The 17,733-nt window shown below is 49.4% G+C and overlaps 3 protein-coding genes across 13 annotated transcripts; 1 reads left to right on the top strand and 2 right to left on the bottom strand.

Annotated features, from left to right (window-relative positions):
- Window positions 1-279: 279 nt before the first annotated feature.
- STK16 (serine/threonine kinase 16) lies at window positions 280-3,674 on the bottom strand. 4 transcript variants are annotated; one of them, XM_006186866.3, is made up of 8 exons: window positions 3,551-3,674; window positions 3,083-3,272; window positions 2,294-2,513; window positions 1,910-2,043; window positions 1,618-1,738; window positions 1,397-1,492; window positions 878-999; window positions 280-776 (listed from the first exon to the last, which is right to left on the bottom strand). In XM_006186866.3, exons 2-8 carry the CDS (start codon window positions 3,166-3,168, stop codon window positions 638-640), a joined length of 918 nt encoding a protein of 305 aa, XP_006186928.1. In that variant the 5' UTR covers window positions 3,169-3,272; window positions 3,551-3,674; the 3' UTR covers window positions 280-637. The 4 variants fall into 4 exon arrangements, with proteins under 4 accessions (XP_006186928.1, XP_014416496.1, XP_032336189.1 ...); XM_014561010.2 differs by lacking the exon at window positions 1,397-1,492; XM_032480298.1 differs by having other exon boundaries at window positions 3,083-3,648.
- A 42-nt stretch (window positions 3,675-3,716) lies between these two features.
- On the top strand, window positions 3,717-11,446 carry GLB1L (galactosidase beta 1 like). 7 transcript variants are annotated; one of them, XM_014561006.2, is made up of 17 exons: window positions 3,718-3,913; window positions 4,974-5,274; window positions 5,453-5,619; window positions 5,874-6,024; window positions 6,189-6,249; window positions 7,944-8,038; window positions 8,135-8,309; window positions 8,398-8,456; window positions 8,560-8,681; window positions 8,791-8,831; window positions 9,027-9,145; window positions 9,529-9,531; window positions 9,647-9,736; window positions 9,861-9,974; window positions 10,273-10,404; window positions 10,634-10,849; window positions 11,012-11,433. In XM_014561006.2, the coding sequence occupies exons 2-17, from the start codon at window positions 5,206-5,208 to the stop codon at window positions 11,279-11,281; spliced, it is 1,884 nt and encodes a 627-aa protein (XP_014416492.1). In that variant the 5' UTR covers window positions 3,718-3,913; window positions 4,974-5,205; the 3' UTR covers window positions 11,282-11,433. The 7 variants fall into 7 exon arrangements, with proteins under 7 accessions (XP_032336177.1, XP_014416492.1, XP_032336176.1 ...); XM_006186864.3 differs by having other exon boundaries at window positions 3,719-3,913; window positions 5,145-5,274; window positions 9,457-9,531; window positions 11,012-11,446; XM_014561005.2 differs by having other exon boundaries at window positions 3,719-3,913; window positions 4,981-5,274; window positions 9,457-9,531; window positions 11,012-11,446.
- ANKZF1 (ankyrin repeat and zinc finger peptidyl tRNA hydrolase 1) lies at window positions 11,390-17,679 on the bottom strand. Of its 2 annotated transcripts, XM_014561002.2 has the most exons (14): window positions 17,520-17,679; window positions 17,073-17,250; window positions 16,087-16,199; window positions 15,760-15,862; window positions 15,443-15,636; window positions 14,936-15,042; window positions 14,695-14,842; window positions 14,182-14,410; window positions 13,848-13,994; window positions 12,746-13,172; window positions 12,470-12,581; window positions 12,172-12,339; window positions 11,949-12,034; window positions 11,390-11,720 (listed from the first exon to the last, which is right to left on the bottom strand). In XM_014561002.2, the coding sequence occupies exons 2-14, from the start codon at window positions 17,218-17,220 to the stop codon at window positions 11,597-11,599; spliced, it is 2,106 nt and encodes a 701-aa protein (XP_014416488.1). In that variant the 5' UTR covers window positions 17,221-17,250; window positions 17,520-17,679; the 3' UTR covers window positions 11,390-11,596. The 2 variants fall into 2 exon arrangements, with proteins under 2 accessions (XP_014416488.1, XP_014416489.1); XM_014561003.2 differs by lacking the exons at window positions 11,390-11,720; window positions 11,949-12,034 and having other exon boundaries at window positions 12,178-12,339; window positions 12,765-13,172.
- Between the last annotated feature and the right edge of the window lie 54 nt (window positions 17,680-17,733).

Here is a 17,733-nt window from a genome sequence, read left to right as displayed (position 1 = left end):
TTGAGTGTGCTTTTAGGGGGCCTTGGTCCCAATTCTTGGCATAAAAGCCAGCTCAAGCCAGAGCAGCTTTAAGTCTATGACTAAGAAGATAGGAGAAGACTTGCCCACTGCCAACCAGCCAGATCCAAGGTAAGGACATGTGCCTCCATATGTAGGATGATGAAGTCACACCGTTCCTGGCTCTCCGCCAGTCCCTCTTCAATCTAGGCTCTGCCCTTGGAAATGGAAACCAGACTTCGGGCCCCATGCACCTCTTCTCTCACTCCAGGAACAATGAGATTAAGACCACACCAAGCTGCTTTTGCTTTATTCTTCTATGAATACATTCTCCTGCTCCCAGATTTGGAGGCAGATCATGATGTAAGCTCAGCAGTCCTGCTCAGAGCCTTTACCAGATTCTATCAGTTTCCCTCTCCCCATCCCCCACCCTTTCCCACTCCTACCCAGTCAGGCTGCCTTTCCAGTTGTTGCTTTTGGGGGTAAGAGAACAGAAGCAGAGACAATACTGCGCTGTCTCTACCCCCAGCTGCCCACAACTACAAGAGAGTTGTCCTGGATAGAATGGATGGGGATTCCAATGAGGGATGGGAATCCTTCCCAAGGCAGAGGGGACACCTCTATATGGCCACTGGTTTGTTCAGATTTGGGTAGTGTCCTGGCCCTGAACTGGGGGCTGCAGTGCCTCCAACTGACTGAGAAGGAAAGGAATGTGAGGACGCTGCTGGGGGTCCACAGTCATCATTAGGGTCAGCAGCTGCCGCAAGGCTGAAGAATGCCTGTAGGAGGAGGAGGACAGGGTGACGAGAGCAGCTATGGCTCCAACCCTGCTATTGGCAGGGAGAAGCCTGAAGTGCTTGCTGCTCCTTTCCTTGCTCACCTGGGGCTCTGTGGGATGCTGAGCTGGTTCTGTACAGCAAGGGCCACACTGTCACCCTTCTGGAACACCATGTCATAAGGGCCTTCCCCAAACATCATGGCATATAGAACACAACCTAGGGACTGAGCATAACTTGGTTATTCCTTGGAAGGGCACTAATGGAGGTGATAACTTCTCCTCTTAATTCTGTAGTGAAAGGAGACTACAATAGCTAAAAAGAATATGCCGACCCCAGCCACGTGACACCACCAGAGCCCGGAGAAAGTTAGCTGGAGGTCTCTGCAGCCCTGACACTTAGCTGTACTCACCCTGTTCAAAGGGTGGAGATTATACCACTTCCTGAGTAACTGTACAGTGTCAGTTACTGTACAGTTCCCAGGAAGGAAGTCAAGGGGGGATGGGGACATACATGGTTCCTGGGGCCCCATGCACTAGAAACCAAAGGCCTGCTCCTCAACTCCACAGTAGGTACACAGTGGTATTCCTCCCCACCCAGATTCCCACCTACATGCTCCTCACCCAGACATCAGTTCGCTCATCGATGATACAGTGACTCTGCACGGAAAAAAGCTCCGGGGCTCGGTAAGAGATGGTGCACCGCTGGGCTGCCCAGTCCTGGAACAGTGGCCCCAGAGTTCAAAAGTGGGGCACAAATCATGGTCACATGACCAAATTGGGGAATGCACCAAAAGGAGTTGAGGATGGGGAACAGGCGGGCAAAGGAACCCAGAGACTCTTACCTGTAGGGTCAGAGCTTGGCGGGACCCCTCCACATGGATGCATGCTTGATTCATGGAACCCAAGTCCATTAAAACTGGCTGCCCCTCATCTCCAAGCAAGATATTGGTGGGCTTCAGGTCCCTGCAGGGAAGGAGAAATGACCCATGAGCATCTTTGAACAAGGAGGCTGGAATCCTAGGGGTGCAAAAGAATCAAGGGAGCTGTTCCTTGGGAGGAAAGCAGAGACCTCCCATTTCTCTTGATGATGCTCTTCCTTTCTACCCATCAAGTACACAGGAGCCTCCCACTGACCTGTGGGCATAACCCTTGGCATGAATAGCCTCAAGGCCTCTGCAGATACCCAGCAGCAGCCGAAGGATTTGCTCTTCAGTCAAGAAGTTGCCTTTGTCCTTCAGCTTTTCTATCTCATTCCACAGTGTACCTCTCTGCAAAACAAGTTTCCCCACAGTTGATGATTTTTAAGCCTCTGGTCCCTAAGCCCGATCCTTTCCCTATGTCAAAGCCTATCAACTCTTTCACTACACACCCCACAGTCCCATCTGGATTCCCTAGACCCCAAATCTGAAGTACTCAAACCAGGACACAGCCCAAGTTTCCTAACGTGCTTGACTGCTTACACAGCCTTTCGAAGGTGGCTCTGTTGTAACCCCCTCCACAGCCAGGAGACTTTCTGACCTTAAAGAAGGGTAGCAGCAGCCAGGCCTCATGTTTAGTGCCTCGCTCCCTCAGACAATAAGCCACAAGGCGAAGAATGTTGGGGTGATGGAAGAGGCGATGCATGTCTGCTTCTCGTTGGGCCTCCTCTCGGTCCTGCTGCTCATGACACAGGATTCGCTTCAGGGCGTAGAACTGTCCATCATGTAACCCCTCCACTAGGTCCACATAGCTGAACCCACTGTGGGCCAAAGGGGTCAGTGAAGGACTATGGTCATCTCCCACACTGCTTGGACCCAGAGGAATTCCCTGGGGAGAAGAGAGGGGGCGTCTTTCCCATTCAGTAGCAACTATCCCACAGTGTGGCTCTAAAAGCCTGTAGATTACATTCTGAGCTCAAGAGCAGGAACATAGTTATCTTTGAGGTCCTATGGTCATAACACAGTGCTATGCATATGACAGATGGTCAAGAAATATTAAACAAATAATAGTCAACATTTATCAAGTGCTATGAGCCAGGCAGTAGGTAAGACGTTTAATATGCATCATCTCATTTCATTCTCACAGCCCAGCCAGTGAAGCTTAATTAGTTTCAATAAGGAGATGAAGAAACTATGGTTTATAAAGGTCATACATGGTGTATCTAGGAGGCCTGGCTCCACAATCCACTTTCTTGACCACCACATAGATGGGCTCTGACAGGTGAATTAAAGGCTAGGGATAAAACTTTCGTGCCCCTATCATGTGCAAACTGCTGTCCTTCAAAGACCATAACCCTGGGGACTAGCTAAGTGATTTCCAAACACTCACCCCTCCCCCAGTTTCTGGATGAAGAGGTAGCGCTTATTGTCAATGATGACAGTTTCCCGAGAGCAAACACACAGCGCCTGGCCCATTGTGTCTCAGTCATCCTCCTCAAGGACGGTCGGAGGCTGCCAAAGGGTTCGTCCAGGTTGAGTGGTCTTTTTCAGGCAAGGCGCGGGGGTTCCAGCGGATCATGCTGGAAGGAAAAGAACGGCAGGGTCGCGGGCCGGACACAATCCAGAAGCGCCCTGAAGTGCCAACGTGGAGCGTTCTGGCGCAGGTCTCGGAATTTAGAGAAAAGGGCCCTGGCGACGCCGACTCCAAAAAGGCTGGGGTCAGATGCCCCAAAGCCTTAGGCCCCGAGGCGACTCCCAGGCCTGTCCTTCCTTTGGGCGGCCCCCAATCCCACGCCCGTCAGGCCACAAAGGCAGGGCATGGGGTAGTTCCGGGGGCAGGTGCGAGGTCCCAGCTCACCCCTTGCAGATCCCACTCTCGGTCACGCTGCGAAGAGACCCAGGTGCGCCAGCCGGGACTCCTGATTGACCTGCTTAGGCTGGAAGGAAGCGCCAAGGACCGGAAGCCGCATACGCGTCATCAGTCCGCGCCGGCGTAACGGCCCGCGGTATCCTAGCAACCGCTGGGCATCCGGGCGATGTTGCGGCGCGGAGCTGAGAGGCCGGGCGCGGGCTAGGCCTGGGGGAGGACGGGTCACAGGACCCGGGTGTGGGTTCCACACCTGGCCTTCGGTAGGGGTCAAGACGCAGGCACTTACGCCAAAGGAGAGCAAAGCCGGGCTCGGCCCGAGACCCCCAGGACCACCATCTCCCAATGCCGGAGGTAGGAGGCTTCATACCTCCGGCGAGCTGGGTGGCCGACTAAGGTCCAGCCTGGAAGGGAATGCTGAGAGGAGCGAGTGCTGGCGGCCTGGACCCCTAGAACTCTGATCAGTACAACCTTGAAGTCTCTGGCCTGTATCCCATTACTGTAGTCTCAGTGGTTAAGAGCTTAGGCTCTTGAACCAGACTGGGGTCTGAATCCTATCTTAATAACCTACTAGCTGTGTGACCTTGACAAGTTATTTAATCTCTCGGAGCTTCACTTTCCCTAACTGTAAAATAGGTATAATAGTACCTAAGGTTAAGTGCATGAACTGTGAGGCCAGACTGCCTTGTTCAAATCCCAGCTCTACTAAACTAGTTATGTGACCTTGGGTAGGCTACTTAATATTTCTATCTTTCAATCTTCTCATCAGTTAAGTGTGAATGATAGTTATCTACTTCACGGAGTTGTTTGAAGATTAAATGAGATGTAAAGTGCTTAGCACAGTATTTGACACACAGTCCTCAGTAGTGTCAATAAGCAGAAAGAATAACACTTATTATTACCCTGGCCCTCACATCCCAGGCTTGGGACTGTGAAAGCAGGAGTAATGGAAATTCACAAATTTCCAAGCCATGGTAACAAGCAGTTGTCCCCGACGTCTCTTGCCCAGGCAGGCAGGCAGGGATAAATTGGAAAGGGGTGCACATCCAAAGAAGATAGAATGGCCTAGATGGTCTCTTTTGTTGAAACAGACCTCTCCAGGAAAAAGATCCCTCTTGTAACCTTGTCCCCCAAACTCCTTTCACAAACTGGGAGGTCTTCCTCTGGTTTCCCTTGGTTCTGAACTTGTCTTAGCCCCCTGATTCTGACATTCATCTAGATTTAACCTGCTATGCGCCAGGCCCTATGCTAGAAGCGGAGGATTCAGGCTGGACAAGGCCCTCCCAACCTCAGTCTAGTAGAGGACTGCTTATCAGTCTTGAATGTGCTTAAGAGCATCTGGAAGTCTTGTTAAAATACAAATTCTGATTCTATAGGTCTGAGGTGGGATCTGAGACTCTGCATTTCTAACAAGCTTACAGGTGATGCTGATGAAGCTGGTTCGTGAACTGCCCTCTGAATAGCATGATGTAGAGGATTTTACAAACTAGTAGCGGGTGGCTGCAGGCTGGAGACAAAGTCCAGGCTAACTGCCTAGCAACTTGGGGTGGTCTCCGCCCACTTGCTCGCTGAGGTTCCCTCCCAGGAATCCACCACGTGACGACTGTCGGACCACCGTCCCTGACTAGAAGAGCCCTGAAAGCGTCATGGCTCCGAAGAACCCGCTCTGCCTTCCCTCCCTACTGCTGCCACTCCTGACGCTGCTGCTGCCCCAGGTAAGATGAGAGGATGGAACCAGCCGGCTGGGTGCCGTGAGACCGGGTCAGCTCTGGCGGAGGAGAGAATGAAAGTGAAACCCAAACATTGGGAAGGGCTAGTTCCATCTCCTCTGCTCTTGGCAGACGCTTACCCCCAACTCCAGACCCCTGCTGAGCACGGTCTCTCCCTTTGCAGGCAGATTCTGGGTCGTTCGTAGTGGATCGGGATCATGACAGATTCCTCCTGGACGGGGCCCCGTTCCGCTACGTGTCTGGCAGCCTGCACTACTTTCGGGTACCGCGGGTGCTTTGGGCGGATCGGCTTTTCAAGATGCGAATGAGTGGCCTCAACGCTATACAGTTGTAAGAAGTGCTCAGGAGAGCCATGGAAGGGTGGGATTTACTCTTCCTACCACCCCCTTAAAAAGGGGATTGTGACAGGAAGACTGGCTTGGTACGAGAGGGGTTCTAGCCCCAGGGCCACTAAACCAAGGATGGGAAGGGGTGGGCATGGACCTCCTTCCAACAGCTTCCTGGAGATTCCCTGCAAGGCTTAAGACCTTAGGCCTCCCAGGCATCTCCCCACCCTGGGCCCTGTTAACTTCTTCCTTTCTCAGTTATGTGCCCTGGAACTACCATGAGCCAGAGCCTGGGGTCTATAACTTTAATGGCAGCCGCGACCTCTTTGCATTTCTGAGAGAAGCAACTTTAGCGAATCTGTTGGTCATACTGAGACCAGGACCTTACATCTGTGCGGAGTGGGACATGGTGAGTTAGTTGGAGAAAGGATAGAAGGACCCATTTGCAGTTCCCAGACTACTCCCACCTGCCCACAGTCTAGGGCCACTTCCATCACTATACTCAACTTCCTCTCTTCTTACCTCCACTCCCAGACAAGAAACCCACACACCTCTTTGTTGTCTTTGTCTCAGGGGGGTCTCCCAGCCTGGTTGCTTCGAAATCCTAAAATTCACCTGAGAACCTCAGATCCAGGTGAGTTGAGACAAAAGACTTGACACAGAAAAAAGCAAACAACAAAGTGGGTCATTTGGGTGCCCTACCTAATTGGCCTTGTCACCTCCTTGACATCTACACTTCCCTCCATTGTTCACACTGGCTTCACTGCTGTTCTTCAAACCCACCAGGCATGCTCTTGTTTTGAGGCCTTTGCACATGGTACTCCCTCTATCTTACTGTAGAATCACTTCAGTGAGGCCTTCCTTGGGTCATCTAAAATTTAAGCTCCCTCTACCTCACCATTTTATATTCTCCTTCCCTGTTTTATTTTTTTCTCCTTGGCATTAACACATTGGGGAAGTGTGGGGGAAGGAAGGGTATAGCTCAGTGGTAGAGTGTGCGCTTAGCATGTACAAGGTCCTGGGTTCAATCCCTAGTACCTCATTAAAAAAAATAATAATTTAATTAATAAATCTAATTATTTTCCCACCAAAAAGATTTTTTAAAAAACACTACATATTTTACCTATTTATTTAATTCATTGCCTCCCTCACTGGAAAGGAAATTCCACAAGGGCAGAGATTTTAGTCCATTTTCTTCCAGCTTGTATCCCTAACACCTAGAACAGTGCTCAGTGTAGTCAGCACCCATAAATATTTGTTGAATGACATTTAATGTATGCTTGGATTAAAGGAGGCAAGACAGCCCAGACCTTCTTTATACAGAACACAAAATGTAAAGTAATTACATGTTTTAAGAATACAAAAACTGCCTCTGAGATATCTTTCATGAAATCCACCTTTGGGAGTTAGCTGTCTGCTAGGGATTGTCCTCAATGACAGGGATGCAGCAAATGAACCTGATAGACAAGGTTCCTGCTCACTAGTTGGGGAGACCAACAGGAAACAATTATGGAAATAAATGCTTAATTATAATTTGTTAAGTGCTTGAAAGGGAAGTATGGGGTGATGTGAGAGTGTGTGACATGGGGATCTACCCTCATCTAGGCCATCAAAGGTTTTCTTGAGGAAGTGAAATATAAGCTAAGACCTGAAGCCTGAGTTGGAGTTGGTTAGGTAAGGAGGGCGGGGAGAAAGTGTCAGGCAGAGGTTCTGTGTGAAGACCCTGAGGATGAGTCAACAAAAATCACCAGTAGGAGTTAAGAATTTTAGGGGGAGGGTGTAGCTCAGTGGTAGAGTGAGTGTTTAGCATGCATGAGATCCTGGGTTCAATTCCCAGTACCTCCATTAAAATAAATAAATAAACAAACCTAATCACCACTCCCCCCCAAACAAACAGAATTTTAGGCATGATGCCTAATATAATGATCTTTGATTTGAGACTTAAATCTCTTGGACTATCAGTTATATCAGGGTACAGGTCAGACATTCTACACTTTTGTGAATTCCCATGCTACTTCATAGCAATCTCAAGTATATATGATTACATAATGATCACTCCACATGATGTGTTTATTTGAAAAAATGAATTTGCAAGAAACACTGCTTTGTTTCCTATGCTCAAATTTCATAACCATGTAAATATACAAGTGCTTAAGGTTGAGAGTTTCTTCTGACAAGTCACTGCTTCCCAGATGTAGTTGTAGGCAAGTGGGATGCAAAGTGCAGCTCAGAGTTCAAGCAGCACTGAAGTTGCTAGCACTGATGCTACGGGTGGGGGCTGTGGAGGTGGCGGTGCCCTAATGAGCAGAGCGCTGCCCCTTCCTTTAGACTTCCTTGCTGCAGTGGACTCCTGGTTCAAGGTCTTGCTGCCCAAGATATATCCATGGCTCTACCACAATGGGGGCAACATCATTAGCATTCAGGTACAAGTGGGAAGTTGGCTGGGTTAGGGGAAGGAGGTGCCTGTGTCCTTAACCTTAACCTCAGAGCTGAGCGCCACTTTTCCTTTCCCCTGGTAGGTGGAGAATGAATATGGTAGCTACAGAGCCTGTGACATGAACTACATGAGGCACTTGGCTGGGCTCTTCCGTGCACTCCTTGGAGACAAGATCTTGCTCTTCACCACAGATGGGCCTGAAGGACTCAAATGTGGTTCCCTTCAGGGACTCTATACCACTGTAGATTTTGGTCCAGGTCTCCTGAGCAAGGGTTTGGAGTGAAGCCTAGGGAAGGGGTACCTGTTCCAAGTTGTTTATCTTTCACCTTTACCTTCTTTCTGCAGCTGACAACATGACCAAAACCTTTGCCCTGCTTCGGAAGTATGAACCCCATGGGCCACTGGTGAGGAGCCAGAGGGGAGGGCAATCTAAGCAAGAGTCAGTGTGGGGAATGGGTTGAGCTCGGTTCCCATATCGCTCACAGCTCCTTTCACTTCGCACTCTAGGTGAACTCTGAGTACTACACAGGCTGGCTGGATTACTGGGGCCAGAACCACTCCACACGCTCCATTCCAGCAGTAACCAAAGGACTAGAGAACATGCTCAAGTTGGGAGCCAGTGTGAACATGTAACTGGAGACACTGGGGCAAGCATGAATCTGTAACTGGGTGTTGGGGATGAAAGTTAAGAGTCAGTGAGTCAGCTTTTACCTTTCCCCCAACTCTTCCCCACTTCAGGTACATGTTCCATGGAGGTACCAACTTTGGATACTGGAATGGTGAGTCCAGATGGTCCCTGGGGTGGAAGCAGGGAGCCAGCAATCACCTGAGCCTAGGTGATTAGGATGTCTAGAAGCTTGATGTGGCTGCCACTGCCCCTTTTGATAGCAAAATACTCTGCATGAATTTCTTTGCTTAGTGCCTATCATCCAAAAGATACAAAAGATGAATTAGTTAAATTGGTTTGACTCCAGGTGCCGATGAGAAGGGACGCTTTCTTCCAATTACTACCAGCTATGACTACGATGCACCCATATCTGAATCAGGAGACCCCACACCTAAGCTTTTTGCTATACGAAATGTCATCAGCAAGGTGCCCTACCACTTCATTAAGTGCCAAAGGCTTTTATTAATTTGGAGGGAGGGAGTGCCCAAATCCCTAGGGTTTGTAAAGGGATCCCATAAATCAGTGGTTATTGTCTGGGCCACAGAGCCCTTTGAGCATCCCATGCCAGCATTTCTCACCTACCTAAATGGGACTACCTGGGGAGATACACATAAGTATATGCAAAATTACAGAATCCTCATGACCCCTGAAGCCCTTCCCTGGACCCCTGAGAAGGGTCTTGGAATGGGGGTTGTTTATGTGGTTTTCCTATGGCTCTTGAGAGAATTTGGGCTCAGTTCCAGGAAATTCCCTTGGGACCTTTACCTCCCCCCAGCCCCAAGATGATGCTTGGACCTTTGACCCTACAGCTGGTAAGCTCCTCCTCCTCTTTTCTGATTCTACTCCTTTATTCTCTAAATAGCCCACCCTGTCCTGCTCTCTGCTCTGAAACTTCCCTCTTTCTGATGCTTTCCCTTATTTTAATAGGATGGGGATTTGCTGGCTTTCCTAGACCTCCTATGCCCCCAAGGTCCCATCCGTTCAATCTTGCCAATGACCTTTGAGGCTGTCAAGCAGGTAAAGCATGATCCCACATCCAGTGGGTATGGAACAACTGTACCAAAGGTTCCCTTAGCTGCCCATCTTCCCCAAGTATCCTTTCTTATCTCTCGGTACATCTTACTCATTCTTCCACACCCAGGACCATGGCTTTATGTTGTACCGTACCTATCTGATCCACACTGTTTCTAAGCCAACACAATTCTGGGTGCCAAACAATGGAGTTCATGACCGTGCCTACGTGATGGTGGATGGGGTGAGAACCTAATTCCAGGCTACCTTGTGAGCCCATTTCCTCTCCTCACCAGCACCCCTTAGCCTTGAGTTTCCTATACCCACCTTTTCCCATTGCCTGCTCACATCTGCATGGGGTCCAGGGATAAGGTGGGATGAGGAAGAGTCTGACTAAAGATAAGGTTCTGGAATGGATGTGTAACTGACAGAAGGACTACATTCTCTCTGCCTTCTGAATAAGTGTCCTAATGTGGCTTCCTGTGTGGTGGCCATGAGCTAGATGCTGAGCCCCTTCCTCTCACAGATACTCCTATCCACAGGTGTTTCAGGGTGTTTTGGAACGAAATATGAAACGCAACCTATTTCTGACGGGGAAAATGGGGGCCAAACTGGATGTCTTGCTGGAGAACATGGGGAGACTCAGTTTTGGGTCTAACAGCAGTGACTTCAAGGTGAGCCAGCTTTGCCTGCTGCCTTGCCTCCATACTCTTATTGACCAAATTCCCTTGGAAAGGTAGGGGCCTAATGGAAGATAAAGAGCTACATCCTTAGGGCTTGGGCAGCAAAGTAGCGGCTTGTACGGAGCTGGACATGGCCACTAGTTGCATCCCAGGGCTTGATTAGGGATAGCCTGGCCTTAGAACTTAGTGAATGATGAATTTTCATTTGCCTTCTCCACAGGGCCTATTAGAGCCACCAATTCTGGGGCAAACAATCCTTACCCAGTGGCTGATGTTCCCTCTGAAGATTGATAATCTTGTAAAGCGGTGGTTTCCCATCCAGTTGCTGAAAAGCTCACATCCTCAAACTCCCTCTGGCCCCACCTTCTACTCTACAGTCTTTCCAATTTTTGGTTCAAGCAGGGACACATTCCTCTTTCTACCAGGATGGACCAAGGTATTGCTGACAGTGGGCATGGGCATGGGGTTGGAGTGGTAAGAGAGGAAAATCATGGAAGGAAGGAAGCAAAAATTGTTCCTCTGATTAGAAACCCAAAAGGAGGTAATTCTACCCTCTTGAGAGCTGACCCTTTATTTTCCTCTCCTTCCTCCTCCCCAGGGCCAAGTCTGGATCAATGGGTTTAACTTGGGCCGCTACTGGACAAAGCGGGGACCACAACAGACCCTCTATGTGCCAAGACCTCTGCTGTTTCCTAGGGGAGCCCTCAACAAAATCACGTTACTGGAGCTAGAAAATGTGCCTTCCCATCCCCAAATCCAATTCCTGGATAGGCCTATCCTCAACAACACTTTGCATAAGACATACATCTATTCCCTCTCAGCTGATGTACAAAGTACTTCCGAACCAATGGAGTTAAGTGGGCACTGAAAAGTAACCCTTGTCCCTGGGACATGGAGTGGGCAGGATCCCTTGGTGCTAGCCACGGTGACCATAAGGAACCAAAGGCCACAAGCCTGAATGTAAGTACAAGTGCAGTTTCCTTGCCAAACTTTATTGTGATTAAAGTTCCAGAGACAGCACCAGCCCCACATACTTCTGTGGCCCTGACTTTGCCCTGGTTCCTAACTGGCCTTCACCCTAATCTTCTAAATATTCTCTGGTTTCATGGGGAAGAAGAAACCTAGGGCCAGTGTGAATGTGCCCTCTTGGCCTAGAGTTGGCCCCACGTGGAGCTATAAGAGATCAGGAAGAGGGCTTTCCAGCCTGACAGCGATGATCCCGGAGGCAGCGTGTGGAGCAGAACGAGAAGTCAAGGTAGTGAAAGGGAATGAGGCCTTGGAGGGATGTCCCACAACTCCAGCAGCGTCTGAACAAGAGAAAGAAAAATGGCTGGGCAGGTATCCCAGAAACCTTCCAATCTATGCTTTCTCCATCTTTCCTCCTGCCACTTCTGTTTTTACTTCAAAGGTTCCCAGAACTTCTCAAATCCCCTCAACAGCCTTTCTGAACACTGAGCAGGCACTCATTCTGCTTGTCCAGAATGGTCCCTGCTATATCATAGTCCACCCATCCCCACCCGCCCTCCTCTACATACTGAACATTGATGATCGCAGGCTCAGGAATCTGAGGGGTAGGGGCTCCCAACTGGGCAGCTAGTCGGCGTTCTGCAGCCAGAGCTCTCTGAGGGGAAGAGAAGCTGTATTAAGGACAAGGCCCCAGTGCTGGAGAGGGTACCCACGAGGTGACAACTGCACACTGAGGAAGGGATTAGTCTTCCAAGGAAGTCTTGCTGTGGAAGAAAGAACCTCCAGCCTCACCTTCTCGCGGTCGCTGAGGGCAGCAAACCGCCGCTGCTCTTCTTGCTCCCGCTTCTCCTGCTCCTGTTGCTTCCGCTGCTGTTCCTCCTGGTGCCGCCGGGCTGCCTTCTGCTCCCTTTTCCGGGCAGCGTGCCGTGCCTCCATTTCTGCTGTCAGTGGCCCTGGCACCTGGAGGATTTCCGGAAGGTGTAAGGTGAGACCTATACAAATGCTCCTTGGTAGAACTGTAAGAAAGTAGAAGGGAGCTAGCCAAGGTCTCTGATGCCTTCCCACTCTGCTCCTTCCTCTTCCAGCTGACCTGAGCCTTGCTATAATCATAAGCATCTGGATTCTTCTCCATGAACCTCCGGAACTCATTTCGTGTTGATTTATCAGCTGCAACTGTATATGGAGGCCGGGCCCGGGAGTCCCTAGGTGCGAAAACCCCAAAAATGGGTTCAGTTTGCCTCCTTCATCTCCCAACATTACCCAGACTGACCGAGGGGAATACTGTCAATGTAACCCATGCCAAAGTTAGCCTCTAGCTCATCCTCTACATACCCCAAAAGGGATCAGCATGAGGACCCTTACTTACTGCACAGTGGGGTCCGCACCTGCCTCCAGCAGCAGGCGAACCACTGAGCCTCTCCCAGCTGCGGCTGCTGCGTGCAAGAGGGTAAAGCCACCAGAGCCCAAAGGGGCACTGAGCAGAGACAGAACCCCAGGGTCCACGGGGCTGGCAGCTAGCTGGAGCTTCAGCATTCCCATATCTCCTGCTCGGCAAGCAACTAGAAGCACGTCCCAGAGCTCTGGCTGAGCGGGGGACTTGGCCTCATCATCTTGAGGTTGCTGGGGAAGAGGCACGTGTGCCCCAGCCTCCAGGTCTCGGTTTTTCTCCTTATTCCTTTTTCTCCTCCTCCGCTTGGGCAATATCTCAAACTCACGAAGATCCAGGGTCCCCAGTGTCAATTCTGCTAGCTCTAGCTCCACCTGGGAGCCATCCTCTCCCTCTGACTCTGAACCTAGGGGAAAATTTGATATGTTAGATCCATTTAAAGAATAAGGAAAGGGTGGAAGGGTGTGGGCTGCCACAGATGTATAAGAATGTACATGATCCAGATCATCTTGAAATAAAACTGTTTGTATTTTGTCACCCAAGATAAAGGGACACATCAAGAACTGGAGCCATTAGTATCATATGCAGAAATGAGGTGCTCAGCCCAGACAAGGACAGGCCCAGAAAAAGCTATGAAGGGACAAGAGTCCCTGGACATTACCATGACAGCCTTAGGGTGATACACAACAGAGGAAAGCACGGAGCAGTGACAGCCATGCAAGCCAACAGTCTGCAGCCAGGGAGGCAGCCCTTAGCCCAAAACCAGAGCATCCAATAAAACAAGTAAATTATATACACAACACATATTCAAGCACTGATTTCATACTAAGATTCTGTAAATACTAGGGATACATCAGTGAACAAAACAGTTAACGAGATCTGGAGAAGTCACTAAAGATGCCTCAGTGATTGCTACCACATACCTCATTATAGACAGATCTATGTGTTATGTGTGTGATATGTAAAGGCACATCTATAAATAGGGAGATGGGTAAGTGATGAGAGTAGGTAGGGGATTTGCCACTGCATTTCTAGGACAGACCCCCAGAGAGATGTGACAATTGCCAGTTGGTGCTCGAACCGTGTTTGGGAGCTTCCTCATTCTGGCCGAGTGCAGGATTTTCATCACTGGGGACCTTTCTCTCTTCCTTGATAGCCTTCATTTCTCTCACTGTCTGCCAGTGTGTCTGAGGTGACTCCAACCTGACTGTTTCCCGGGGGTCTTCTCCTGCCATAAAACAAAAGATGTTTTTCAAATTTAGCTGAGGAAAAGCTAGACCAGGTTTCCCTCAATGAAGATGTGACTGGACTGCAGTCTGAGGGCTAGAAAATGGTCTGGATGCACAAATGAGAACCTGAGGCTTGGGCTGGAAGTTACAGGAAGGGAGTCTGGGGATCTGGACTGAAAGACTCACCATGGACATGCAAGGCGGTCAGCTTATGGAGCACACGCTGTAGCTCTTTGAAGGTGGGTCTGCGGGTAGTGAGGGGGATATCCCAGAGTCTGGGATCCTCTCGTTGCAGGGGAGCCTCCTGGCCACCAAAGAACAAGGAACGGCCAGACCGGGGGGCACGCAGAAGTATCATCCTAGCCTCCTCCAGCGCCTTAGCCCAGTCTGGCCCCGCCAGCAGGTCACGAACATCCTGGAAAAGGGACTAACTCAGCCTCTTCACTTGCTATTATTAAATCTCCAACCAAAAAATGACCCACAGATCACATATAGGGAGTGGGAAGTAGAAAATAACAGAGAGGAGGAAGAAGGAGAGGACTAAGACTCCTGGGGACCCACCCCTATTCTACTTTCATCTACCTCGAAATAATGAAGACTGGGGGGATACAGGATTCGGCCTCCCTACATAATATTTAATCAGTTGAGAGGGAAAAAGGGTGGATTAAAGGATCACCAGATCTGGGACACCTAACTCACCTTATACAGTGTGGCTTCATTGTAGCGCCTCAGGTTGGCTCCAGCAGAGCGAGGAGCCCTACCCTGGGCATCCCGAAGCCCCTGAGCTGTGCCCTGCTTGGCCCGCACTGTGTAGCGATGAAAGGTTTTGTGTATCAACACTTCTCTTCTGCAGACAGCACAGACTCAGTACTGGAAACCAGCTGGTACTCCCAGGCTAACAGGATCCATTTCATCCTTACCCCAGGCAGCACCCTCTCACCCTTGGAAAACGGCACCAGCAAAGTGCCCAGCGGCAGCCATGAGCACCACGCTGGGGCCTCTATTTTGCAGGCTCTGGAGCAGAAGTTCTGGTTCTTCTAGGGGCACCTGGATGACAGAGAAGCAGCACAAACATATCTGGGGCACTTACTGAGAGCAAAAAACAAGTGCTAGTGCTAAATGCTTCACATGTACTATCTGATTTAATGCAACCACCCTGTGCTTGTCTCAGTTTTACAAGTAAAACAATGTGACACTTATAGAGGTAGTCAAGATCAAGTGGTAGAACCACAGTTCAAACCTAGATCAGTCTGCTTCCAAACTTAATTCCATTATACTTGACCCTTCTAAGATTCAGGCCACTTCAATCCAAGACTGTGCTGTCAAGTGTGGTACCCACCCCCAACAGGAAGGAAGGAAGAAATGAGAAGTGGACTGTGCTAAGGGGTTATCTAGGCTGAGTGTACAGAAGGCTGGTGTTGACCACACAACTTATGGTGGCACTTGCCTGGCGAGGGCCTAGGATGCAGCGATAGGCATAAACAAACTGGCCCTGGGCATTCTGGAAAAGAACTCGATGTGGGTGGAAGCCTCGGGGGCGGTTAGGCTTCTCAAACTCAGCCCTCTCCTCATCCGGTATCTGCAAGTTGTCCTCCCTGGCTGAGTCTGAATCTTCCGATCCTGAGATGCTGGAAAGATCTCCTGAGAACAACATGAGATATGCAGGTTTGGTGCCCCATCTTTGACCCTTCTTCAAGCTCTTAAACTAGGGTCTTCCTCCACTCCCATGGCCTATTCCCACACAGGTCTCCCACCAGTCATTACCTGTGGAGCTCTGCTTTTCAAAGTCCAGGGCAGATAGGAGAGGCTTGTCCTTGAGACGTTGCTTTAGGTTAAACCGATGCCAGTCGAGCTTATAATGTTCCCTCTAATAGGAGGCAAAAGGGAAACAATGTGGAAATATGCCTCAGCCTGGCCTTTTATGGTACCCAAACCCTGTAATAAGAACTCCAGAAAGTATGACCAGGTAACACCAACTGCCTTAGTCAAAGCACAGACCTTTATTAATTAGAGACAAATTAATTGTCTACCTCTCTTCACCCACCACTATAGTTTTGCTTCCACCATTTAGCTCTGCACCTGGCCTTTTACCTGTTCCTGATGGTTCTGGAAGGTCTGGTCACAGGTTGAACAAAACAACTTCTCTGAAATATCCAGAGGACCCTGGAGTGGTTTTCTTTCTGGGCTTATTCTCTCCCCTGAACCTAAATAAGGGGAGGGTAAATAGAGATAGAAAGGGAGCCCAAATCCATGGTACCTGGGATCACATTCGGTGTCTGATATACAAAACAGAGGACGATACAAAAGAGACACCCATGTCCTTGCCTTCGAGGAATATACAATCTAACAATCATGAAATAAACAGCACAGCAATCACTTTATACAATAAATAGACTTCTGAAAGCATATGTATGTAAAATATAAACCAAACATCGTATGTAAATTAAGCAAAGAGATTGTTCAGAGAAATCCTAAAAAATAATTTCTGGTAAGGTAAGATTATTTTTAACTGTGCAAAAAAATCACTTCCCAAAAGCCAATTCTTTAGCTTGTATTTCCAACTTCAGTGTGCAGTTTGTTTTGGAAAAAAAAAAAGTACAAAACCTCCCAGCCAAACTAAGGTTTTACAAGACCAAGTTATTTTATATTCAGTGAGAAGGAATGATTTGATTGGAAAACAGTTATGTTTTTACTATATCTAGGAATTTTGAAGTGTTTTCTCAGGCAGTAGTGTTAATGTGATGAGGTATAAGCAATGGCAAGATATTTGTTTGGAGACAATTCAGGGGCCTATGCTGGAAATCCAGAGATTGAGTGAATTTTTTTTTTTTTGACCAGAAAATAGAATTTAATTTTGCACGCACAAATGTTGCCATAAGAAGAAAAATATATACAAACGTTGGCTTAAAAGGGAAATAAGAAACTGCAGTTGAGAGTTGAAGATTTTAACCCAGTAAAAGATGTCAACAAGGGCTCCTAAGCTGGGAAACACCAGTAAGGTGTTCCCTGGAGGAGCAATAAGCTCCAAAGATCCCCATCACGTCCCTCCCGGATTCACCCCAAACCTTCCTAGATACCTGGACAGGAAGTCTGCAGAGCCTGGGACAGAGCCTCCCCGGGAGCGTGGCTCACCAGGCGCAGGCCCTGAAGGATCGGAGCATCCGCGTTCAGGTCAAACAAGGAGACTGACACAGAAGCCTGAGCAGCAGCTGGGGCCGGCGACATGGTTGAGCAGAAATTACTCAGAAGCAGCTCCTGGAGCAGAACGGCGTTTATGAAACAGAGCTCCTCAAAGCAAGATCCCACTGCCGTGGCTCCTGCCTGCGTGACTTGGTCTCCTCTAAACCGCAAGGCACCACGGCCCTCACCCTGGTACCAGGAATCAATATGTGACCCCCAGCCCGCTCTCTCAAACCCCCCCGCCTCGGACCACACAAGAGTGAAGAGGGGGCGCATTCAGCAACCAAATCGAGTCCAACAGAGTTAAAATTACTAAGGTTCCTTAACCAACTGCTCCTCGTTACCCGTGCGATGAGCTCCAGCAATGACTAAACCGCGTGGACTCGCCCCCGCCCTCAGAAGCTGCACCAAAAGTCCCGGGGAGCTCAGCGGCAAGGAAGCCTTCAGTTCCCAGCGCGGATTTCTGCAACACCACAACAATCTCGTCACTACGGAGCAGCGAAGAGGACAAACGGCAGCGCCCGCACCTGAGCCCCGCCCCACGTAGAGCTCACTATT

The sequence above is a fragment of the Camelus ferus genome, chromosome 5 (assembly GCF_009834535.1).
Source record: "Camelus ferus isolate YT-003-E chromosome 5, BCGSAC_Cfer_1.0, whole genome shotgun sequence".
NCBI lineage: Eukaryota > Metazoa > Chordata > Mammalia > Artiodactyla > Camelidae > Camelus > Camelus ferus.
The sequence above is the reverse complement of the archived record's forward strand: the minus strand, read 5'-3'. Positions and strand labels throughout refer to the sequence as shown.